The sequence below is a fragment of the Uranotaenia lowii genome, chromosome 3 (assembly GCF_029784155.1).
Source record: "Uranotaenia lowii strain MFRU-FL chromosome 3, ASM2978415v1, whole genome shotgun sequence".
NCBI lineage: Eukaryota > Metazoa > Arthropoda > Insecta > Diptera > Culicidae > Uranotaenia > Uranotaenia lowii.
Genome location: NC_073693.1, coordinates 34669523 through 34695407, shown reverse-complemented (window position 1 = coordinate 34695407; position 25885 = coordinate 34669523). Strand labels below are relative to the sequence as shown.

The 25885-nt window shown below is 37.7% G+C and overlaps 2 protein-coding genes across 2 annotated transcripts in view; one reads left to right on the top strand and one right to left on the bottom strand.

The window, feature by feature from the left end:
- The window catches only part of LOC129752083 (uncharacterized), a 94338-nt gene that overhangs the window by 46568 nt on the left and 21885 nt on the right, over nt 1-25885 (top strand). Inside the window, exon 2 of the mRNA XM_055747878.1 lies at nt 16207-17236. Within this exon, the coding sequence (XP_055603853.1) occupies nt 16783-17236 (454 nt within the window). The 5' untranslated portion in view covers nt 16207-16782. The remainder of the gene's footprint in view (nt 1-16206; nt 17237-25885) is intronic.
- LOC129754673 (uncharacterized) lies at nt 13734-14312 on the bottom strand. The gene is made up of 3 exons (XM_055750861.1): nt 14167-14312; nt 13958-14109; nt 13734-13897 (listed from the first exon to the last, which is right to left on the bottom strand). The coding sequence occupies exons 1-3, from the start codon at nt 14209-14211 to the stop codon at nt 13789-13791; spliced, it is 306 nt and encodes a 101-aa protein (XP_055606836.1). The 5' UTR covers nt 14212-14312; the 3' UTR covers nt 13734-13788.

The following is a 25885-nucleotide window of genomic DNA, read 5'->3' as shown; positions in this document are numbered from 1 at the left end:
AATTGTCAAAATAGTCAAAATAGTCTAAATTTTCAAAATTGTCAAGATTGTCAAAATTGTCTTAATTGCCAAAATTAAAAATTGCAAATTATCAAAATTGCCATTTTTGCCATTTTCGCCATTTATGTCATTTTTGTCATTTCTGTCATTTTTGTTATTTTTTTTTTTTTTTATTAGGGACCTTTTTTATCATTCGGGTCCATAAACTTTTTCGAAAATTACAATACATTTTTAAATTTTTTCATACAGATGGAGGGTTTTTAAATATTTTATCACTTTTTCCGCCATATCGCTGTCGTCTGATAATGCTTCACGTAGGTTTCCTGAGATGCCATGCTTTCTACGTTCCTCTTCTAGTTGTGGGCAGTTTACGATGATGTGCTTTACAGTTAGAGCTTCGTTACATCTCGGGCATAATGGGCATTCGACTCGATCCAAGAGGAACGCGTGGGTGAGCAGTGTATGTCCGATCCGCAGGCAGGCTAAAATAACGTCGTCTCTCCTTTTTCCTGAGAACACTAATTTGAACGGTAGAACAGTGTTTTTCACTTCACGTAGTTTATTATTTAAATTTCTGTGCCACTCCATCTGCCATTTGTGTGTAATTTGTGTTTTCACAACTTTCCGCACTTCCATAAATTCAACGGTTTCTTGTTCTGCAAGTGGCAGATCCAGCGCTTGTTTTGCTTCGAAGTCAGCTTTCTCATTTCCCTGTATCCCAATGTGACTTGGGACCCAGCAAAAAACTATTTCAGCGCCCGTTTGAGCAATCCGGTTACTCAGGTTTTGTATGCTATCCTTCCATCTAGATTTAATCTTGCATTTTTGGAGGTTGGTTATTACACTCATAGAATCGGTACATATGAGATAAGCTTGAGGTCTTTGCTGGTCTGCTATCCATAACAGTGCTTGTTTGACTGCTTTACTCTCGGCTGAATATATGCTACATATATCGCTTAGGCGTTTTCGGAACACGAAATCTTCACTGACTATTCCAAATCCGCATTTTGAATCTTTTTTCGATCCATCCGTGTAAATCGTTCTATGGATTCGATATTCCGATGCTCGAAGTTCGTTGAACATACACCTGAGTTCGTTTGCAGATGCACCTTGAGACAGTTTGTGATAGAGGCTTTTGTCAACGTGAAGCTTCGATCTTAGCCATGGTGGGGTCAGTGGGATTCTAAAAGTAGCTGTTCTGGGTAGACGAAGGTCTAGTTCGGCCATCATATTTTGCCCTCTAACTTTATAAGAATTCGGCTGAGATCTGATTCGTTCACCCCACCTTTCACCGGAACTTACATCTGCGTCACTTATGCTGCTATCACTGCTAAACTCGATTGATGTGTCTTCTACTTCGAGCGTTTCCTCAAGACGTTCAACAGCAGCTCGACGGGTTGTGTAAAGAATAGTTCGCTGATTGATCAGGGTTTTCAAGCTGGGGATTCCTGCTTCCGCTTGGAGACTTAAGATGGGACTCGTTCTAAATGCTCCAATTATCGTTCGAAGTCCTGCGTTATGCACCGTTTCTAGAGGCTGAAGGACTTTGTCGTCAATTCCTGATAGAATTGGCGCAGCATACAGAAGCTTTTCCACTACAGTCGCCCGGTACAGTTTTATTAGCGTGTTCCTATCTCCTCCCCAAGTCCTAGCAGCTATGCTACGAATAAAAAGGACTCTTTGATGACATGCTGCTTTAACCTCTTCAACGTGGGTTCGAAATTTTAGGTGCTGGTCAAAAGTGACACCCAAACACTTGTAGCTATCTCTTCGGGGCACGATAATTCCGTTCAATTTCAGCTTATTTATTGTTTTCGGTTTGTTCTGACGTGGGTTACGAAACACAACAGAAGCACTTTTTTGTGCCGATATTTGAAAACCTGTTTTAGCTTGCCATTCCTCTAATCGGTTGAAAGCTATCTGGAGCTTGATTTCTGTCTCCTTGGCATCGTCACCCGTTGCAATTAGAACCACATCGTCAGCATATACTATACACTTGATGTTTGTAGGGAGATAATCGATGACAGTATTGATAGCTACTAGGAACATGGTAACGCTTAAAACCGATCCTTGACAAAGGCCAGTTTCCATTGTTTTTATTCCGGATGTTTTACCGTTTATCATCACTTGAAACGATCTGGAGCTTAGCATTGCCTCTAGGAAGCGCAGCATTTTCCCACCAATGTTATTATTTGCTATCTGATCTAAGCAAAGCCTACGCCATGTTTTATCATAAGCTTTGCTTATGTCCAGGAAAGCTACCTGAGCTACTTTGTTGTTGTTAAATGCCTCTCGAATGGTCTCCTCTAGGGTGCAAAGGTGGTCAGTAGTACTTCTTCCTTTTCGAAATGCATATTGGTGACTGTACAATAGTCCTTTGGTTTCAAGCAAATGCATTAGACGATTATTTATCATCCTCTCAAACACCTTTACCACGCAGCTGTTTAAATAGATTGGGCGATAATTTTGAGGATCTGAACGGCGACCTTTATTTTTAAAAATAGGAACAACTAACGATTTTGTCCATTCCTGGGGGAAGACGGATTCTCCCCACAAACGGTTATAGGTTTCGAGAAGGATAACTTTCCCATCTAACGGTAGGTGTTTAATCATCTCATAATGTATGTTATCCGGTCCTGGAGAAGAGCCTTTCAATCCCTCTAATGCTTCATCGAGTTCATACATACTAAATTCCCGATTATGCGGGCCTGTATCGGTAGGTACGCGTAATGGGTTTGATTCAACGGTTTGCTTGTGTTCCAGGAAAATTTCGTTGTATGCAGTCGCACTAGAGACTTTTTGAAATGCGTCTCCTATTAAATCGCATATGGCTACTGGATCCGTAGCAATTTTGCCTTCATATTGGATTGCGTTGATTAGGGTTCGTCGCTTCTTACCTTGGATTTTCTGGTAGTTTCCCCACATCTCCTTCAGCGGAGTTTGTGATGAAAAACTTTCTGCCAGCTCTTCCCAACTTTTCTGTTTAGCCTTGGTGATAGCTTCCTTTGCAATAGCATTCACATTTTTGTAGTTACTTTCCGTTTGCTCGTGGTCTAGCCGGTTGGATTTCAATAATCTCAGCGCTTTCCTTCTTTTTTTGACAAGTTCAGCTACTTCTGCATTCCACCAAGGGACACTCTTTTTTCCTGCGAATCCTTTCGTTTGAGGGATTGAAAGCTCAGCTGCTTCTAACATAGACTTGGTTACTTTTACCACTTGTCTTTCTATGTTTTCATCACGCTCGAAATTTAGCGCGCCTTGGTACTGCTCCCAGTTGGCATCTTCCATTTTCCATCTCGGTCTACTGCTATAAGGTATTTCACAGGGACCAGGGAAACTAATGTTTAACGGTATGTGATCACTGCTGTAAGTGTCTGGTAAAACACTCCATTCAAGTAGCTCGGCCAACTCGTCTGAACATAGGGCTAGGTCTATGCAGGACAAGGTACCATGTTTTTGGTCGACGTAAGTGGCCTCTCCAGTGTTCAGCATTGCTAGATTATTTTCTTCGACAAATTCGGCAATTATTCTGCCTCGTGTGCTGACTTGATCTGATCCCCACAATGAGTGGTGGGCATTAAAATCTCCAACCAGGAGGACGGGATTCGGAATCTGGTTGATTAGAGATGTAAGTTCTGCCTTTTCTATGTTCGCACTCGGTGGAAGATAAATGTTCGCCACATTCATGTTGAGTGGAGCTCCAACTTTTATAGCAACAGCTTCCAAAGCAGTTTCGAGCTCTATTTCCTCGCAGTCTACGTTCTCTTTTATTGCTATCAAGACTCCGCCCGATGCTCGATCACCTGTCAAACGTGGGTGATGAAATATTTTGAACCCTGTGATGCGTGGGTGGTGATTTGGTTTGGACATCGTTTCTTGCAAGCAAATTATTCGTGGCTGATATTCTTGGATCAGGATGTCCAATTCCGCTTTTTTGGGTCTTAACCCTTGAATATTCCATGAGATTATTCCATTCGTTCCATTAGAATTGTCCATTGCGTTGCGTTGGTTGATGCCGTTTGTCTCAGTTTCAGTATTCATATTTCCGTGGTCAAGTCCATTTTCCGGTGCAGGGTCGTTCGTCGTGTAGTTACTTTGGCTGGTCATTTTTGCTTTTAGGAGGCCGTCCTCGTCGCTTAACAACTACTTCAGGTTGATCTTGACTTGCATCCTTTTCTTCAGATTCCACGGATTGGCGGAGTGGGAGTGAGTTTTTTGAGCTTAGTTTTTGTTTTTTATGCCTTGGTGTGTCTTCACTCGTAGATGTTTTTTCCTGGATGGAAGATGAAATGGCCTCATCTTCTAATTCCATCTGTTTTTCGGATTCGCTGTAAGAGATAGTTAAATTATCATCAACAGTTTTGGTCTGTGCCTTCAGAAGATAAAATTCTTTTGCAATTTTGCGATGATTTCTTGTTTCAATTTCTCAATTTCTTCTTTTTCAGGAATTTGTGGGAGTTTTTCTTTGAGTGCTGAGTTTTCTGCAATGAGCTTTGCAATCTGCAGGTCTTTTTCCTGTACTCTGCGTGTTTGGTCAAAGCGTTGCTGTGCACCGCAGACGCTGGCATAAGAATTTTCCGCGTATTTTTTAGCGTACTCTTTTCTGGCTTCCCCGAATGTTATTCCGCTCTCGACTTTTATTTTTATAATTTCTTCCTCCTTTCGATACAGAGGGCACTTGCGTGAAATTGGAGAGTGATTTCCGGAACAGTTCTTACACCCATAGAAGAGGTTGCAAAAATCCAATGCCTATTTAGCACATCTCTGTGCCGATAATGCGCTGAAATGTGCACTGTGCCCAAGATGATATGTTTGAAAAACCGTAACTGGCATAAGGACTCGGCTCCCAACTAAAATGATGCATGACCACTACATTCAAGCAAATCAAGTAAAACATTTTATGGGATTTCGTTCCTATTGGATAATTCATCCCAGAAACAAGCAAATAAAAATATAAACCACAGCGCCCGTAGGGAGAATCGAACTCAACTCACCATCCATATGGTCTTGCCAGACCGACATCTTTACCAGTGTACTATTTGAGCTTCATGCAGGAAGAGGGATATTTGTCATAGGCATTCTGCCACCGATCAATCACAAAAGAAACGCACGACAGTGGCTTCCCAACGTTTGGCCTCCTTTCAAGGTATTCATTTGTCTTGCGATGGAAACGGGAAAGGGAACGGGAGTGAAGGAAACGGGAAACCCATTGAATGAGAACTGTGCTTTGCTTACTGCCTGCTATTACATACACACGCTACATATACACAGCTGCTAAAGCCGGGCAGCTTAGCCGGTGCTTGTTTGCCGGTGAATTGAAGGAATATATTCTTGTTGCTTTTGCTACATACACACGCACAGCTCGGCCGTGGTTGTTTGCCTGTGGATTGAAGGGATTGAATTAGAAGGATGTTTTTGTTGTTGCTTTTGCTACATTCACACGCACAGTGCTCGGTTCGCTGGCTGCCTGGTGTTGGCCGGTATTTATTTCCATCCTTTTTCGTCTTGTGATGCGATAGGGAGGGACGTGAAAGCGTTTTTATTTTGTTTCTTTCAGACATACGCAATTCGGTTAACTTGGGAGATTAATGCCGGTGGGAGCAAATCGAATCAGCACCGGTCGCGTTATCTTCTTGTACCAATGATGCTTTGTAATTGACTACACGCCATTGGCACAGAGGCTGAATTGTGGGTGTACAGAAAGGATCTTCCTTACATTCCTCTTCCTTATCGAGCTCGTGTGTTTTGGAGCAATTCCAACATGTTGATTCGTTGCTGCATTTCTCCTTAGTGTGTCCATAGGAGCAGCACTGGTAGCAGACTAACGGGGAAGGGTAGAATATGCGCGTTCTGCAGTTGATGATACCCACCCGAACTTCTCTAGGAATAACTGTTCCTGAAATTGTTAACACGACTGTCGGGGTATTAACTCTTTTTTTATATTCCGTACGAGTAATCCGAAGAACTTTAAGTATTCCTTGCCCTTTCAGTTCAGTTTCAAATTCCTCTTCGGTCAGATCTATTGCTTCCTTACAACTTATCACGCAACGGCAAATGTTGAGAACGGGATGAGGGATGACCTTAACTTTTGTTCCATCAATCAACTCTGTCATCTGAATCAGTTTAGTGGCAAGTTTTCCACTGCGGGTTTTGATGACATACTTCGTACCATTATTTTCCGTATAAGCAGCATCGATTTTTCCTATTGATTGGTCAATGGATTTGCTGATAAGGAAAGGGTTTTTCGGTAAGGGTTGTTTTTCATCAGCTGCACCCATAGAAGAGGTTGCAAAAATCCAATGCTTATTTAGCAAATCTCTGTGCCGATAATGCGCTGAAATGTGCACTGTGCCGAAGACGGTATGTTTGAAAAACCGTAACTGGCATAAGGACTCTTCTCTCAACCAAAATGATGACCACTACATTCAAGCGAAACAAGAAAATCATTTTATGGGATTTCCTTCCTATTGGATAATTCATCCCAGAAACAAGAAAATAAAAATTAAAACCACAGCGCTGTAGTATGAATCGAACTCACATCACCAATTGTATCGTCTTGCCAGTCCGACATTCTAACAAGTGTACTATTCGAGCTTCATGCAGGACGAGGTATATTTGTCATAGGCTTTCTGTTACCGATCAATCACAAAAAACGTACAACGGCGGCTTCCCGGTGTTTGGCCTCCTTTCAATGCATTCCTTTGTGTTAAGATGGAAACGGGAAAGGGAACGGGAGTGAAGGAACGGGAAACCCATTGAATGAGAACTGTGCTTTGCTTACTGCCTGCTATTACATACACACGCTACATATACACAGCTGCTAAAGCCGGGCAGCTTGGCCAATGTTGTTTGCCGGTGAATTGAAGGAATGTTTTTGCTGTTGCTTTTGCTACATACACACGCACAGCTTAGCCGTGTTTGCCGGTTGATTGAATTAGAAGGATGTTTTTGTTGTTGCTTTTGCTACATTCACACGCACAGTGCTCGGTTCGCTGGCTGCCTGGTGTTGGCCGGTATTTATTTCCATCCTTCTTCGGCTTGTGATGCGATGGGGAGGGACGCGAAAACGTTTTTATTTTGTTTCATTCAGACATACGCAATTCGGTTGCGCTGGGAGGTTAATGCCGGTGGGCGCAAATCGGATCAGTGCCGGTCGCGTTATCTTCTTGTACCAATGATGCTATGAAATTGACTACACGCCATTGGCACAGAGGCTGAATTTTGGGTGTGGGCTTAAGGAAAGTACGATAAGTTTTCCAAACATGCCATCTTTATCCATGAATTCCGGAAGAGTGCGGTCGTTTTTGTCGGGTGGGTCTGCTGTAGTTGCTACCCCTGAAGGGGTAGTTTTTGCAGCCATGCCGGCTGCCTGGCTTGAGGGAGCTTGTGATTAAACCTCAGAGCAGGATTGTTTTTTTTTTCACGAGAGCAGGAATGAAATGTCAGTGCGTTCTCACCGAAGTGAGTAACGTCTACCCTTTGACCTCGACTATCTTCGATTCACCCAAGGGTTAAAGGTCCAGGTGATCGGATCTGCGTTTCCGCCGGGGCGGGTAACGACTACGCTTTAACCTTTTTTAAACACTACTTCGGCCAAGCGTTCAAGGTACAACCTGAAGTAGGGACGTTTAACCCTTCTCCCAACGAGACTTGCCCAAGACGTCCAAAAGGTGCAAGCAAGCTCGGGATACACACGACGAAATGCAATGCGCCTTTAAGTAGGCTACGTTTAGAAGTTGATAGAAGTTCCTCCGCTTAACAGCAGGTGGCTCACTGGCGTCAAAGAGTCACTGCTGTAGGTGAAACTGTTTCGCTCGCAACTAGAGGGCTTGAATTTGAGCCAAGCAAGCTTTGCTTGCACCCAATGTTGCACGCAGCTGCTTTCTAGTTGGCTTGTGGTGAAATCAGCAAGCAAAAACAATACACAGCTTGTGTCACTAGCCACGGCAAACTAAATAGTCTATTATTAGCCTCGCACGATGCACTTTGCAAACAGCTATCACTTCCAGATACACTTCGAGTTCCGATATGCACTTTCGATATAAAGCGACTTAAAACGCAAACGTTTTTCAACCGAAATAACGAATTTAAGCGCGGACCGATATCACCACTTGGTTAACTATACCAATAGTACGTGACGATTCGTTGTTATTTTTGTCATTTTTGTCATTTTGTCATTTTTGTCATTTTTGTCATTTTTGTCATTTTGTCATTTTTGTCATTTTTGTCATTTTTGTCATTTTTGTCATTTTTGTCATTTTTGTCATTTTTGTCATTTCTGTCATTTTTGTCATTTTTGTCATTTTTGTCATTTTTGTCATTTTTGTCATTTTTGTCATTTTTGTCATTTTTGTCATTTTTGTCATTTTTGTCATTTTTGTCATTTTTGTCATTTTTGTCATTTTTGTCATTTTTGTCATTTTTGTCATTTTTGTCATTTTTGTCATTTTATTCATTTTTGTCATTTTTGTCATTTTTGTCATTTTTGTCATTTTTGTCATTTTTGTCATTTTTGTCATTTTGTCATTTTTGTCATTTTTGTCATTTTTGTCATTTTTGTCATTTTTGTCATTTTTGTCATTTTTGTCATTGTTTGAAATTGGTATTACGATTCCGTCATGTTTGGAAGCCCCGCAGTGAGACGTGCTAACGGTCCAAGATTCTCTTTTTCTCACGTCTCACTGCTACACCGTAGAGCATAAGTGCGAAAACCAGAGAGCCGAACTGGTTGATATAAACAAACGGCAATAAAGCATAAGTTTCCAACCACCGAACAGTTAACGTCGCGAATTTCTGCTCGTCCGAAAACCCACTATCGGGAAAAATAAAGTGCTCCCCCACGACCGGAGCAGTAGTTAAGTGCAGCAAAAGTGTTGCAAAACCCCTCAGAGTGAAGCAAACTGGTCTTACAGTCCGCCAGTACGAGGGTGAAAAAGGTGCAAGTGCATTTATAAACATTTTTGGTCCTTCGAGCCGGATAGTCCAGTGAAAATTTGGACATAGTTGGACAATTGAGTGGTGATATTGTGTCGCCTATTAAGAGCGACGGACATTTTGTGCTGTTGGGTCGCACCAATTGTGATTGGTTGGCGGCATTTTGGACGCGCGTTTCCAACAAAGGACCTTTGTGGAGGATCGCCATCGCGGATTCGTGGAGTAGCATCAAGCCGCTAGTGATAGGTCCTAGCGAGGTGGAATCCAGTGGTGCCCAAGACAAGTTGGCGAATTTCGGAACTTTTGGTCGGACCTTCGGACGGTTTTTGAAACGGATTGTTGGATAAGTAGCGCATGTCTGTCGTTGTTGGTTTGTGGTTATTGAAATCTTGTGGTTTGAATAAAATTTGGATTTTTTATTGTATTTTGGGTAGACGACGAAATTAATTATTGTGCAATTCCTTGAGGTATTCGACTCTTTCGTTTACGAATTGTTTCTGCTTTGGCTGTCAAGTCGCGATTCCCCTGTCAAGGTCGGTTTTGTGAAACGTCGAGCGTTTTGAGTCAGTTCGGTCTGAAATTTGGTCAGATTGTGTTTGATGTAAAGTGAATCAAATTTGTGATTCGGTCAGTATGCATCTGAATTTGTCAGAGATTGTGTTTGGATTCATGTGAATCAAATCAGTCAGATTGTGTTGGATAAGTGAATCTAATTGGTGGTTCAGCCAGATTATGTTTGAATATAGAGTGAATCAAATTTGTGATTCAACCAGTATTGTGTCGGATTGGAATTGTTGAATTCCTATTGGTGCAGATCGAGTTAAGTGGTTTCACAGACATATCTTCGTGGTCTGTGATATTCGGATTTAAGTTATTCACAAGTTTTGGAATAAAATAACTTGCAAAATGGAAGACTACAGCATTTTGAGGAAGCAAGAGCGCCAGTTGAGAGCCTCAATTAAAGGAGTCGCTTATTTCGTGCGAGATTATAAGCAAGAGCTTCATGAATCCCAGATTGAAGTCAGATTGTGTCTGTTAGAGTCGACCATGAAAAAGTACTACCTGGTAAGGCAGAAATCGGAGGTGCTTTTGGATGCTGCCGACAGTGACGGGGAGAAAGAAGATACCAAGGAATCAGAGGCAGCAAAGAAACGCAGGCTTCAGAGGCAGGCTGAAGAACGTGAGGCAAAATTCGACGAAGAAACGCTGGAAATGGAAGGGCAGTACTGCGCATTGAAAGCAGCACTCTTGGCTCTACGTCCGAAGAAGAATGAGTCGCTGAGTTCTTCTGGATCAGGGGAAGGAACTGAAACCATGTCACGCGTTAAGCTGCCTGACATCAAGCTGCCAGGTTTCGACGGGAAGCTTCGTGATTGGATTCCGTTTCGAGACATGTTCTTCAGCTTGATTCACAACAACGAACGTCTCTCTGATATCGATAAATTTACGTATCTACGATCAGCAATAAGTGGCGAAGCGCTTCAGGAGATAAGTTCTATCGAGTTGTCTTCTGATAATTACCAGGTAGCTTGCAACATGCTTGAGAAAAGGTACGAAAACAAGAAGTTAATTGTGAAGGCGTATTTGGACGCACTCTTTGGTATCGAGCCTCTGAAGAAGGAAAGCGGTGAAGCTCTGAACCGCCTTGTCAGTGATTTTGATCGCAACATACAGATGCTGGGCAAGATGGGCGAGGACACAGAGAAGTGGTCGACAATGCTGGCATACATGGTTTGCGCTCGCCTAGATTCGGTTACCCTTCGTCAGTGGGAGAGTCATCACAACTCTAAGGATGTTCCGACGTACCAGAAGGTGATGGACTTTCTGAGGGATCAGGCATTGGTTCTGCAATCGATAGCACCGACTAGGTCAGAAGACATCGAAAGTCGTCGCTATCGTACAACCGTTCACACCACATCGAGAATTCAGAACAACTGTGTGTTCTGTGGTAATTCGTTCCATCCAGCATCTACGTGCAGCAAGTTCAGAGCGATGTCAGTACCCCAGCGCTTTGAAGTGGTCAAGATGAAGCGGCTCTGCATCAATTGTTTGGGTTCTGGTCACTTTGCGGATCGTTGTAGCAAAGGACCATGTCGTGAGTGCAACAGAAAGCACCATTCGATGCTGCACAAAAGTTTTAACAGTTTTTCGAGTCAGAGCTCCGTTTCACAAAACCAGTCGACAGTCAACAGTCAATCGTTTCATAATGAAAATCTTCCAGGACCTTCTGGGCAAGGTCATGAACACAATTCGATTAGACAGAATCAACAAAGTCAACCCTCGCACACAAATCTTCAAGCACAAGAGAATTCCACTAATTCCTACCCCATAATACAAACACGTATTCGCCACACTCAACCACAACACACCACAGACAATTCTTTTACGTTTAATGCGGCACCAAGGCCGGATTGCGCTAAATATCGTTCACCTAGAGTTTTAATGTCAACCGCTGTAGTGCGGGTTGAAGATCGGTTTGGTAACCATGCGTTTGCGAGAACATTGTTGGATTCGTGTTCCGAATATTGTTTTGTTACGAAAAGCTTTGCGAAAAGATTGAATCTCCGAAGAAGTCGGAATGTTTTGAGAGTCCAAGGTATTGGAAATCAGTCAGCTAAATCGATTGAGTCAGTTGAGGCGAGAGTTCGGCCTCATGTGTCAGAAATTTCTTCATTTTCGGAAGATATGAGTTTTCATGTGTTACCTAAGATTACAAGTAATCTGCCCACCACCAAAGTATCTCTCAAAGGGTGTAAGATTCCTCATGATTTGGTATTGGCGGACCCTGAGTTTTGGAGCCCGGGTCCGATAGATATGATTATTGGGGCAGAGTACTTCTGCGATTTGTTGCGATCAGGCAAATGTAAGGTTTCGAACGATGGTCCAACTCTGCAAGAAACCGAGTTTGGATGGGTTGTTTCCGGGAGAGTTCCGGATAGTTCCGTTGAATCTGTTGCATAGACAAATGGTTCAGAATGGTTTGTTATTTCTACTGCGAGTTTGAAAGACATTGGACAAGTTCTGGGAGTTAGAACCATGCAGTAAAAACCAGTATATTGTCGGTTGATGAGTCAGTTTATGAACAGATATTGAAGGGAATCTGCAAAGGGCAGAACTTAAGGCCTTGGTTTGGGAGTGTATCAATGAAAATTTGTCGATGGGACATATGAAAGAAACTTAAGATGTGTCAGTTGATATTTGTCAGAATGGGTCCGAGATTAGTCGGAAAAGTCAGAAAAAAAACGTTCAGAATGTGTCAGAATTTTAACCTGGTTGTTATCTTCCACGTCATGTAGTGTTGAAACCGGAAAGTACATCTACAAAGTATTTTGATGCGTCGTGTCGCACCTCAACGGTCGTTTCGTTTAACGATTTTTCGATGGTGGGGCCTACTGTGCAGAACGATTTGTTGTCTGTCATCATGCGATTCCGTTTGCACCGATACGCCATCAGTGCCGACGTCGAGAGGTCAGGATGGCACATGTTCAGCAACCGGGTCAACATACTCAGCGGACAGGTGACGAGATACATCAGAAGAACCAGTAAAGACCGACGAATTAACGACGGTTACATACGGAGCTGGGTGTTTTCCGTATTTGGCGGAAAAGTGTCTGAAACAGCCGACTAAAGACGGATCAGCAAGTAATTCGATTGGTTTGAGAACTGATAGAAATAGTTTTTTTTTGTAGACGACTGTCTTATTGGGGCACACAGTGTCAAAGAAGACAAGCTTCTTGTTACGGGAGTTTTACTCAAACTTACAAGCATTGTTGGAAAGATTTTTTGAAATTTGTAAAGATTTGAGTCAGATTTTGAGTACGATTTGTCAGATGTTCAGATATTTTTGTTGGTTATAGCCGAGTCAATATTGGCTCATTTGTAACTTTTTTCGCGGCAGACATCTGCTCAGCAATATTGGCAGCAATAAGGCCAAGAGATCATAGACCCGTCGTTTATCGAAAAACGTTCAATAACTATGAACTAAGAGCAAAATATGAACCCCGAATGGAATTTTGGTCTGAAGTCGTCGCTTACGAGTTTGGTCCGTAATATCGCATTGACTCTTCGCTTCAGATTTAACGCTCAGCTTGAGTGTGAGAAGAATTAACGTGGAATGGTGTTCGAGAGTCGCTAAGCTTAACTCCTTTGTTCAAATTTGTATGATGCGCGTAAGGGGTCGGTTTTCGAATGTTCCACTACCGATACTTGAAACACATCTACTGGTTGTAGTTCGCTAAATGAGGTTGGTCGACAAAACATCATTGTTGTGTGGAGAAAGAAGGCTCACGAGTATGTTCCGTGCTACAGAAAAATATCCAAGATCAATTGACAGGTTTATTCACACTTGCCGTCAGTCAAAGTAACACCGTTGAAGCAGATTATTATCCATTTCCCCCTAGTTTCCTTTATCGTTAATCAACACTCTTTGGAAAACCCGGAGAAATTTCAATTGGAAAATGGCTAGATGCAAAGTTGTTTCAGGAAAAGGTTTCAAAATGAACCGACTAAGTATGAAATAAATTGGAATTCGTCGAATATGTCAGATTGCATGAGTCAGAGAAGTAAAACAGCAAGTGTCTTCAAAATTTTGGTTGAATACAAAGAATATTCAGTAAAAATTCGTTTCAAAATTTGGAGGCTTAATTCAGGGCCAAAGTCTTTGTAAACTCACCAGCATAATTGAAACATGTATGATTTCCTTTGATCGCCCTTACACGAAATGGTTGGCAAAGTTTTGCATGAACAGAAAACGAGTCGTATTTTGTGATCGATGTTGAATATAAGCGCCACGGTATTCATCCAATTATTTTTTATTTCGTTTCATGAGCCTGATTTTATCGGTACAGCTACACTTCAAATTCCGGAACGATAAGCGGGCTTGGACTGATCAATTAAGTCCGACCTGAAGTCTTTATTCCAACGTAGCACCATCGCACGGTAAACATGTTGCTGGCCCAAACATCTGGAACGAAATGTGAAGTTACCGCTACCAAATAATTGAGCATCTGGAAAAAAAACTCACCTGATCGACTTGGGTTGGATATTTGATGAACTTGGGTTAAATGTTTGGCGCTTATTTCCAGCGGGTAGCTGTAAACTATCGATGAATTTGATGGTTAACTCCCACGACTCGAAATGCAACGAATCCTTCGCCTGGGCAAGGTGCATAGGCAGCTGTAAATACGTGTCAATGTTCACCACTGGGCTCGAGAAAATGGATGAAAAACTTACCTGTCGGAATAGCAGCTCGATAATTCCGATTCCCATGAGTCCCATCTTACCGGTTTGGACGGATCCGTAGGAAATATAAAGCCAAAAACCCGAAATTTAAGACGTTATTTCGGAATTTGTTGAGACCAAATGATTAGCAGCGTGAATTTATCGAGTCACACCAGAAATTCCAAATCAAAACAAACCAGATTGGAGATTTTGGGAGAGAATGTTCTCCATGGGCGTAGGTGTGAAAAGGGGGCAAACGGGTTTATCACCCTTAATAGATAGTTAGTGAATTTGGCAAAAAAAAAACTTTGCATTTGAATTATATAACGTAGAGTAGTAATTTGATTGATTGAAATTTATGAATTGTTATAGTTTGTAAGAATTGTGGTTGAAATCCGGTGGTTTCAAGGGGGCCGGAATGTTTGAAATTGGTATTACGATTCCGTCATGTTTGGAAGCCCCGCAGTGAGACGTGCTAACGGTCCAAGATTCTCTTTTTCTCACGTCTCACTGCTACACCGTAGAGCATAAGTGCGAAAACCAGAGAGCCGAACTGGTTGATATAAACAAACGGCAATAAAGCATAAGTTTCCAACCACCGAACAGTTAACGTCGCGAATTTCTGCTCGTCCGAAAACCCACTATCGGGAAAAATAAAGTGCTCCCCCACGACCGGAGCAGTAGTTAAGTGCAGCAAAAGTGTTGCAAAACCCCTCAGAGTGAAGCAAACTGGTCTTACAGTCCGCCAGTACGAGGGTGAAAAAGGTGCAAGTGCATTTATAAACAGTCATTTTTGTCATTTTTGTCATTTTTGTCATTTTTGTCATTTTTGTCATTTTTGTCATTTTTGTCATTTTTGTCATTTTTGTCATTTTTGTCATTTTTGTCATTTTTGTCATTTTTGTCATTTTTGTCATTTTTGTCATTTTTGTCATTTTTGTCATTTTTGTCATTTTTGTCATTTTTGTCATTTTATTCATTTTTGTCATTTTTGTCATTTTTGTCATTTTTGTCATTTTTGTCATTTTTGTCATTTTTGTCATTTTTGTCATTTTTGTCATTTTTGTCATTTTTGTCATTTTTGTCATTTTTGTCATTTTTGTCATTTTTGTCATTTTTGTCATTTTTGTCATTTTTGTCATTTTTGTCATTTTTGTCATTTTTGTCATTTTTGTCATTTTTGTCATTTTTGTCATTTTTGTCATTTTTGTCATTTTTGTCATTTTTGTCATTTTTGTCATTTTTGTCATTTTTGAAAAAAAGCTCTGTGTCGGTTTTTTATGAGTTTTTCCATTCATTGAATTCAAAAGTCTAGTCAAATTGCGTCTTTTTTACATATTTTGTTAGAAAAATCTATTGAAATTTTCATTTTATCACATTTTTCCAATTCGTATAGAATAATTTAAAATTTATTTTGACATAAGAAATCGAATTCTGAAATATTTTTAAAACTCTGTGAAATTTGTGAATATTTATAAAATTCTGAGTTTTGTGGCACATATTCTGTGATTAAATTTGGCTGAAAAATCTGTGAAAATTGGATTGGATTGGTTTTTAAACTCTTGATAAAGCATTTCAGATTCAACGCTTGAAGGTGGATGTGAGTAGTCAATCAAGCTGAGCTAAGCTAAGCTATTTCTTCATCTTTATTCTCTGATTCTATATTTTTATAAGGTATTTATATTTTTAACATTTCTACGCTTGAATCGGTGATGGATTAGTGTTTTTTTTTTATTTTTTGGTAAAAATTGGTTTATTTCATTTCAAACACCGAATGATAAAGTTTGAAATTTTGCAATACTATCAAAATATTTTAAATTCAACAACCACGAGTTCAACGTCATTATCAATTCGCTTTCCATTTTATGCAAAGTTGCTGATAGATATCTCACTGCAAAACGCTCGGCGAATACCGAAACGATCTGATTCAATATTCATGGTTCGGCTAGACGGCGACGATTAGCCCGCTTAGCTCACCTAAACTAAACTTAATCTGTCACTAACCTGTCCATTTCCCTTCTGTTTCGTTTTCGTTTTTTTTTCGTTTTGCAGGTGGTGCTTTGAGAAGCGAAAGAGAAAGAGAAAGAGGTGCTATTAGCAAACCAAGGAACGGGTCAAGCGAGATCACCCACCCACCGAATATTTTGGAGACTTAAATGCCCGTAGATGAGGGACCAAGTGACGAACCCCTTTCTTGCCACTCGAAGGAGGATTTTTGGCTGCTGCCGGTTGTTGGTTGGAGCAGCGATTAGATAATGATTAAGCCGCGATTAACTCACCGAAACACCGATGACGATTTCGAAGATGATGGCGGTTGCGCACCATTATTATTGCTGTCGGTGGACCAAGAAGTGACGGATCAGGGGGGAGTGAACGAAATTTTTGAGTGTTGATTAATTCTTCAACGGGGGTCAAAATGTAGACAAACGAGCAGCACGAGTCGTGGTTGCCAAATTGCAGTTTTATGGGGTTTTGTTTCTGTTGCGTGTTGAGTAAAACGAAGATTTTCAAGCATTTATTTAGCAGTACACCGTAGCTTGTGGTGAAGTGTGAGTGTGTGGGTGTGGGGCCGTGTGAACGGTGTGTGCGTGTGCACGTGTTGTGCACAGGCGCGTGTGAAACCAAACAATGATGATGATGATGATGGGCCACCACAACCGATTGAGCATCGTGCTGCTGTTCGTGGTGCTAATCGCGTGCAAAAATGGCGACTCGGCCCGATCGTCATCGTCGTCCGGAAATGGTGCAGCACCGGAAGTGAACCACCGTGATACTCCTCGACGAGTGAGAAATGCTAATGTGGGTAGTGCTACTGGTGGGAGTGTCGTGGATCAATCGGTGATGACACCGAGTCACAACAGTAACAACAATGGGGGTCGCTCGACAATGGTGAAAGGATCGGGCGGTGCCAGTTTAACGACGACGACGACGACCGTTCCATCGGTTTCGGTGGCGTCGCAACTGGCCGATAGTAGATCTTCGGTGTTGGCTTCGGTTGCTTCGGTCACGGAAGCCAGTGCCATCGGAGATGCTAGCAGGGATGCTGATGGTGATGACGGTGGGAGTACTAGCAGTCTTAAAGGTGAGTCTTTGTTTTGAAATTGATAAAACTTGCTTTCATGACACAGAAATTAATTACACAGGGGATCAGCATTCAAGCCTGTGATTCAATAACTGATTTCGGAAGATTTTGGCGTCCTGAATTCTAAACATTTATCAGATTTTGTTTATCATCTCTAGATTTTCCCTTTGATTTATCAGGAAATTTACAACTTATCTGTCTGTTCTCGGTTGAATACGTTTTACTATTGCTCGAACAGTCTTAAATTTTGAAAATAGTGCATGATACTATTGGAGAGGCATAGATTAATAATGAATAAATTCCTGTAAAAAACGAAAAATAATAGATCAATAATTTTTACGGGTAATACTTGCTGAGTCGGAAAACTTTGTTGAACTTTTGAATTTCGCAAAAATAATGTACATGTAGATTAGCAGAAAGAAGGTAAGTATTGATGCTTGTTAATGAAACAGGATTGGTACCGTAAAATTGGGTAAATCGGGACAGTTTTTTGTATTTCTGTCATATTATGTTAAGTGGACTGTCGTGAACGATCAGATTGTTTTCACCAGATACTATGGCCGCTTTCTTTTCAAGGCCTCGTTTTTCCACACAAACTTGTGATCTACAAACACGTACCTAAACCATCCTTTTCAAGCTCGCTCTATTAACTGACTTGTCATGTCCTGTATCAATTCTGCTACAACTTCTTAACGTTCTCTCGCTCTCATTTCAAAGCTTTTTCCTTTGAGTATGTTGATAATTCTCTCTTTATGCTTTCTTTCTTGAGAGTAACATCGATGTTCTCGAAATCGATTAAATCATTAACACAGGGTGATCCATAGGAACTGAGTAGACTCCTAACTCATTAATTTAATCCTATCTAAATACATTATTCTCTACATTCGCCTTCACCTGTACCCTTTTAAGTTGACACTAAATACTTAATTGAAAACTATACTATATAGTGGTATAAAGGTACGTTTGCATAATGCAACAAAAAAAATTCGTTTTCGCTAATTGATATTTTTGGATTACTTTGTTTTTCTATCAAACCTATTTAACAGTGTATTTTTTATGAACAAAATATATAATATTATATTAGTTATTTCATTTCTGCCTAACACTGTCAAAATACATTTTGAAACTCATGTATAAACAAAACTTCATATTTTAGTATTATTATTCTCAACATTTTTGTGTCAAATTTTCAAAAATATTGAAAAAAAAACGAAAACAGTTAAACATCATTGTACTTTTTACTTTTCAATTCAATATAACTGCTCTGTAGCCTTTTCCTTTTTGCTCTTTACACTGTTTATTTATTTACTCTTCACTGTTCTTCCACGACTGTTTGAATTTTAACTTTTCATTGTTTACTCTTAATTTGTAAATCTTTTATTTACTATTTTCTCTTTCTTTATGTTTTTTTTCTCCTTACTTGTTTTTGCTACTTAACTGTTTTTTTTTATATTCACCGTTCAGAAATTTTTCTTCTATGCTTTTTTTTCTTTAACATTATACTCTTTTTGCAATGATTTTTTTTCATTTTACCATTGACTTTCGTATTGAACTCCTTAATTCAGGCTTTTACTGTTTGCTTTCTTCTGATCTTCATACTTTTTGCACCATTTTTTAGTCTTACTCTTTCTTTGAACACCTTACTATTGAGTTATTTTTTATACATTTATGTTACTATTATTACTTTTTTTCAATTCACTTTTTTTTATTCATTGTTCTGTTGTCTCTGTTTTAAACTATATACTCTTTTCGCTCTTATTTATTTGCAATCTTGGCTTTTTTCTAAGTCCTAAACTTGTACTCTTTATTGTTTACATTTAGTTTTTTTTTTATACTGTACTCTTAACATTCAAATTATAAATCTGTGTTTAATCTCCCATTTCAAGATTTTTTTAACCCTCAGTTCTTACCTTTCATGGTCCTTTTTTTCTATTTACACTTTTATTTTCCTCTGACCTTTACTCTTTTCCAATTCTCATCCATTTTTATGCGGTTTACTCTTATTTTTTTTTTTCAAACTACTTTTGACAATTTACTTCATTCTCTTCATTATTTTCTGTTTTCACTTTTCTCTTCATAATTTCTCTCAACTTTGTTTCTATTATTGTTTACTCCTTATTCCTTTATTTTCTTAATGGTAAAGGCTTCATTTGACTCTTTGTTCTTCACTTGTTATGCTTAAAATATAATCTTTCTCTTTGTTTTTTTTTTCACTCTATATTAGTTTTTTTTTTGTTCTTTGACTTTAACTTTATTGTTGACTCTTATTTAATTCAATGCTTTCAGTTTTTAACATATAACTTAAACTTTTTTTTTGCTTAAAACTAATCTTTTCTTTTCAACTTCATTATTTTTTCACTCGATCTTTTTGCCCTGCTTTTACTCTTTCCTCTCCATTGGAACTGTTTACTTTTCCTTTTGAAATCATTATTTTGAACTCTTCAATCTTTGCTTGCCAATGTTCATTTTTTTTTTAAATTGCATTTACTCTGGTTTTTTTTTACCTTTTAACTCTTTTTTTCTCACTCACAGGTTTAACACTACTCTTTACGCTTTTTTTTCTATTCTTTGCTTTCTCTCGATTTTTTTTACCTACTACTCTTTTTTTCTAACTCCTGTTTTTTTTTAAATTTTCGATTTTTGTTGATACCTGATTTGAATCCTTTACTCTTTACTTTTAATTTCTTTACTATAGAACCCCAATTTATTATTTTTTTTTTACTCTTTACTCTTTGCTCTTCACTCGCTTCTCGCTAGCTCTTTAGCTGTCACTAATTGTTATTATACTAATCTCTCTTTACTCTCTTATACATTCCTGCGTTTTATTATTTGGTAAATAGTTTTGAACTCTTACTCAATATTTTCTTTTACTTTGCAATTCTTTGGTGTTTTATTTTCATGACTAACATTTAACTCTTTATGACTACAGTCTTTATCTCTTCGCTATTGGTTTTTTTTTTAATTTTCTACTCCTTTTTCATAACTCTACTTTACCCTTTATTTTTATTCTTAACATATTCTTTTTACTCTCTTCTTTTTGCTTCAACTCTTTACTCTCTGCTCAAATATCTTACTTCGTATTTTGTACTTATTAATATTCCTCTTAACTTTACTTAATTTCACTATTCAAACTTAGTTTTCTACTCTAATTTTTTAAATTGTCTTTATTGTAATCTTACGTTTTACTCCCAGTCGTGTAAATTTATTTTCTCATTGCTCGTTGCTTTGGTTTCTTTTACTCTAGCTTCACTTGTCACTTTTTCTTTTTCATCTTTGTTCTTTATTTTTATTCATTTACTATATACTTATGACTTTTTTGTTTCTATTTTTTTTTGCAAATCTTCTCGCATATTTTTCAGCTATTCATTCTTTTCACTGCTTTTTGTTTTTACATTTCTTTACAAATTGTACTCTGTACTCTCCATTTTATTTGTTGCTTTTATTGCTTTCTTTGGTTATTTTTTATTTTTAAGGCTCTTCTGATAACTCTATTTTCCTTTTTTCATATCTCCGCTTTACCCTTTATTTTTATGCTTAATTTATTCTTTTTACTCTCTTTTCTTTGCTTTTACTCTCTACTCAAATACCTTACTTCGTATTTGGTACTTATTATTATTCTTCTTAACTTCACTTCATTTCACTGTTCAAACATAGCTTCTTATTACTTTTTCTTTTATTGCTTTTTTTTAAGTCTCTCCTGATAACTTTATCTAACTTTTTCCATATCTCCACTTTACCCTTTTTTCCTCATTTATTCACTCTTTTCTTTGCTTTTACTCTTTACCCTCTGCTTAAATACTTTACTTCGTATTTTGTACTTATTAATATCTATTAAACCTTATTAAATACTCTTCTTTACTTCATTCCACTTTTTAAACTTAGCTTTCTGCTTTAATTTTATTAATGTTTTTTTTTATATACTCTCAGACTTAACTCTCAGTCGTGTAAACTTATCTTCACTTTGTTCATAACTTTGGTTTTGTTTCTCTAGTATTTAATTATTACTTCTTGTTTTTTCATCTTTGCATGGTCTTTTATTTTTTTAATTTACTGTTTACTTTTGACCTTTTGTTTTTTTTTTGTATTACTCTGTACTCTTCATTATTTATTAACTTTTTACTTCTTTTCCTTCTTAAGTCTCTACTGGTGTTCCGCTTTACTGTTTATTCTTTGCTTTTTAGTCTTTATTCATTCTACCGTCACTACTCTCTTGAAACGTGAATTCTTCAACTTTTTATTTAAGTTTTTTTTTTATTCTTAATTCTTGAACCCTTGAGCCAATGATTTTTTTCTTTTGAATAAGACTCTTGATTCTTGATTACATATAAGTTTTTGCTTCCGCCTATTCACTTCTGGTTTCGGTATATTGATACTTGAATGTTGAATTCCTTTTCAGGACTTGTTCTTAGCTATTGACTCTTGCTTAGGATTGGAATTTGCAGTCTTCTCTTTCTCTTTGATAATCGATCATTGCATTGGTTTAACTATCCTTATTCATGAATCTTTAATCTCCACTGTTAACTCCTGTGTCTTTACTCCTGAATTCTTCTTCTTGGTTAGTTTTTGTTTTGAAGACTGTTTGCTTGAACTCCTTCAAATCTTTATTATTTACATTTCCATGCACTTAAATTTTTTTTAAATTTCTGGATTCTTGGATCTTTACGCTTGACTCCTGATAAGATTACTTATTATTTACTTCCACAATTTCCATTCTCATATCTCTAATTGATTTACCTATTAGGGACTCTCATTAACCCTTACAGGACTTTATTTTTTTTAACACCACTATGAGACTTTGATTTTCATATTCACTTTTAAATTTTCTTTACTTATTAGGGACTCTCATTAACCCTATCAGAACTTTAATAATTTTTTTATTTTCATATCTCAGTTTGATTAACCTATTAGGGACTCTCATTAACCCTAACAGGACTTTAATAATTTTTACTTTCATACCTCAGATTGATTTACCAATTAGGGACTCTCATTAACCCTAACAGGACTTTATTTTTTTTAACACCACTATGGGACTTTGATTTTCATATTCACTTTTAAATTTTCTTTACTTATTAGGGACTGTCATTAACCCTATCAGGACTTTAATCATTTTTTATTTTCATATCTTAGTTTGATTTACCTATTAGGGACTGTCATTAACCCTATCAGGACTTTAATAATTTTTACTTTCATACCTCAGATTGATTTACCAATTAGGGACTCTCATTAACCCTAACAGGACTTTATTTTTTTTTTAACACCACTATGGGACTTTGATTTTCATATTCACTTTTAAATTTTCTTTACTTATTAGGTAGGGACTGTCATTAACCCTTTCAGGACTTTAATAATTTTTACTTTCAAATCTCAGATTGATTTACCAATTAGGGACTCTCATTAACCCTAACAGGACTTTCTTTTTTAACACCACTATGGGGCTTTGATTTTCATATTCCCTTTTAAATTTTCTTCACTTATTAGGGACTGTCATTAACCCTATCAGGACTTTAATGATTTTTACTTTCATACCTCAGATTGATTTACCTATTAGGGACTCTCATTAACCCTCACAGGACTTTATTTTTTTAAAACCACTATGGAACTTCGATTTTCATATTCACTTTTAAATTTTCTTTACTTATTAGGGACTGTCATTAACCCTATCAGGACTTAATTTTTTTATTATTTTCATATCTCAGTTTGATTAACCTATTAGGGACTCTCATTAACCCTAACAGGACTTTACATTTTATACCACAATGGGACTTTGATTTTCACATTTACTTCTCAATTTTCTTTACCTATTAGGGACTGTCATTAACCCTCGCAGGACAATCATAGGACATCACTCCGTTTGTAGTACATAAAAGGGACTATCATAAGTCCTTACATGACTTTTACAACAGATTCATTTCCATTTCATCTACCAATTCATAGAGGACTTTTCTTATCATAAAGCTTATCAGCATATCAGCTTAAGTTGTATCCATTCGGAATTTTTATTCACTCTAACAGGACTTATACAACAAATTAGAAAATCCATCAACCATTTAAAAATTCTTTTTTTTTTTTATGACTTTTTTTTGTTCTCACTCAGTTTTAAGTTATGAACAGCTCATAACCTTTATTATTCACATTATGTTATCTTTCATTTTATTTTCTGAAACTAAGGATTATTCAAAATAAAATTCAAAGTAATCATTGTCATTTGAATTGTAATTCAACTATCAAAATTATCATAAATTCCACTCTTTTCGTAATTATTTTTCAAGAAAATAATCTTACATCCCCAAGGAACCAACATAAACCATTTGTAGTACAGTTTTGTTTATTCATATCAGCAGTAGTATTTTGTATTTTTTTTAACTTAGTGGAAATTGCTTCACATTCATACTTATATTCCATATAGACAATTATTCATCGAACATCTCTTTCAAACCACATCATGGCCAAAAAATAATGGCCGCTTACTTGGAAACACCTCAGAAATCAATTCACAAATTCATTGCCCACAGCATTTGTTATTTTATTGTTCCCACATATCAAGCAAGTTGAACGCAGTGTTTCATGAAAAGGAACAAAAAAGCAATAAAACTCACTTATTGCAAAACAAAACTTCCAACACCACAAAAAAAAATTGCAAAAAACAAATTATTAACGTCATCTCATGAGGACTACAACACCACCCAAATCATAGCACTTTTCGACTCCATTATCATAAAGCATTCCCGCTCGCACTTCCATTTATGTTAAGTATAATAAAATCCATTTTAGAACTTTACGAACTCTTTATTAAACCTTATTTCATCATTTTTATCAATAAAATACCTGCTTCTGGGAGCTATAAGTTTAATCCTACAACCACGCCATTGTCGTGAACGATCAGATTATTTTCACCAGATACTATGGCCGCTTTCTTTTCAAGGCCTCGTTTTTCCACACAAACTTGTGATCTACAAACACGTACCTAAACCATCCTTTTCAAGCTCGCTCTATTAACTGACTTGTCATGTCCTGTATCAATTCTGCTACAACTTCTTAACGTTCTCTCGCTCTCATTTCAAAGCTTTTTCCTTTGAGTATGTTGATAATTCTCTCTTTATGCTGTCTTTCTTGAGAGTAACATCGATGTTCTCGAAATCGATTAAATCATTAACACAGGGTGATCCATAGGAACTGAGTAGACTCCTAACTCATTAATTTAATCCCATCTAAATACATTATTCTCTACATGGACCTTAACAACTTACAGCATCTTGAACGTGGATCAGTGCGTTGTTTTTCGTTTCGAAAATATTTAATAACATTTTAACCCATGAAATCCAGGCTTCTTCCTTTTTTTGTTAATTCCAATTCCCCGTATTTTCGTCACTCAATTAGGCTGGAACAAATATAAATTTCTTCTTTTGTGACCCCCCCTTTCGAAATATCCAAAAACCCGAAGGGGGGAGTAAATAAAGTTTGAAGTATTTTATGTAAAATTTGAAAAAAAAAACAAATATCCGAAAGACTACAAGACTAAAAAACAAATTGTGGAAGATGGGTGGCATTTCACATATTCTTGATTTTATTGAGTTTTTCGAAAAAAAAAAAAACTTGATTTATAGGTTTTGTGCAATGATATAGTATGCAATTATGTTGCATACAAGCTTTCGTGCAATTCATTCATTTTTTTTTGTTTTTCGCGTTATTTTCTATATTCCCCCCTCTCGCGATGTTCCAACTCCGAGTGACAAAAGAAGGATTTGAAACTTGTTCCGGCCTTATATTCAAAAATGTAAATGGTACTGCCTACCTCCAGGGGCAAAAATTATCGAAGAAAATCTGTTTCCAGCTGAAGTTGAAAGCGATCATCTTCTACAATCAAGGTCGTGCGAACGTTGTAGGTGGGGGGGGGGGGGGGGGGGGGGTTGGCTGTGGTATTAGGGTTTGAACCCTTCATCCCATGGGGTTTTTTCCAATTTTTTTTTTATCGTAGTAGCGGGAAATTACTTGATTTAAAAAAAAGTGTTTAATCAGCGTTAACAAGAAAGGAAATTTTGCTCGCCTCGGGAACCTCTGGAAATTAGTCTTAAATCACCGTAGGCATAAGACATTTCATTTATTTTACGACACAACAAATATGTCGTTTAAGATTTAAAGGAATGTATTGAAACTTTAAACTCTACATACAAAAACCCTACCTGGCCTTTAGAAAGGTTTTTTTTTTATTAGGAAGTGTAACTAAACAAATCAAGAATTTTAAACCAACCATTTGAGCTTTAGAATAAATTCATTGTAAACTAATTTTATACATCAACAAGTTGGAAGGCACATATATCATGACTCACGATGGTCATCAGAATTAGCAATACAAAATTTAAAACCTAGTATCCTCTTCTTTATCAGGTACTTAAAATTTTGATTTACAAAAATCGTGCTGATTAGAAATATTCTTCAAGAAACAAATTTCAGTCTCAATTTTATTTTGTTTGTCTTGTTTTTCTCAATGCTCAACATCACATTCAAAAACTTTTTATAAATTACACAAGGCCACAAAATTTGCATCCTTCAAGATGCAAAGCATTTGAAAGCTAATTTTGACTAATTTGGTTGCCCTGGATCAAAATTTGCAATTTTTTATAAGCTTTCGTTTTTTTTAAGTTTTGAAAA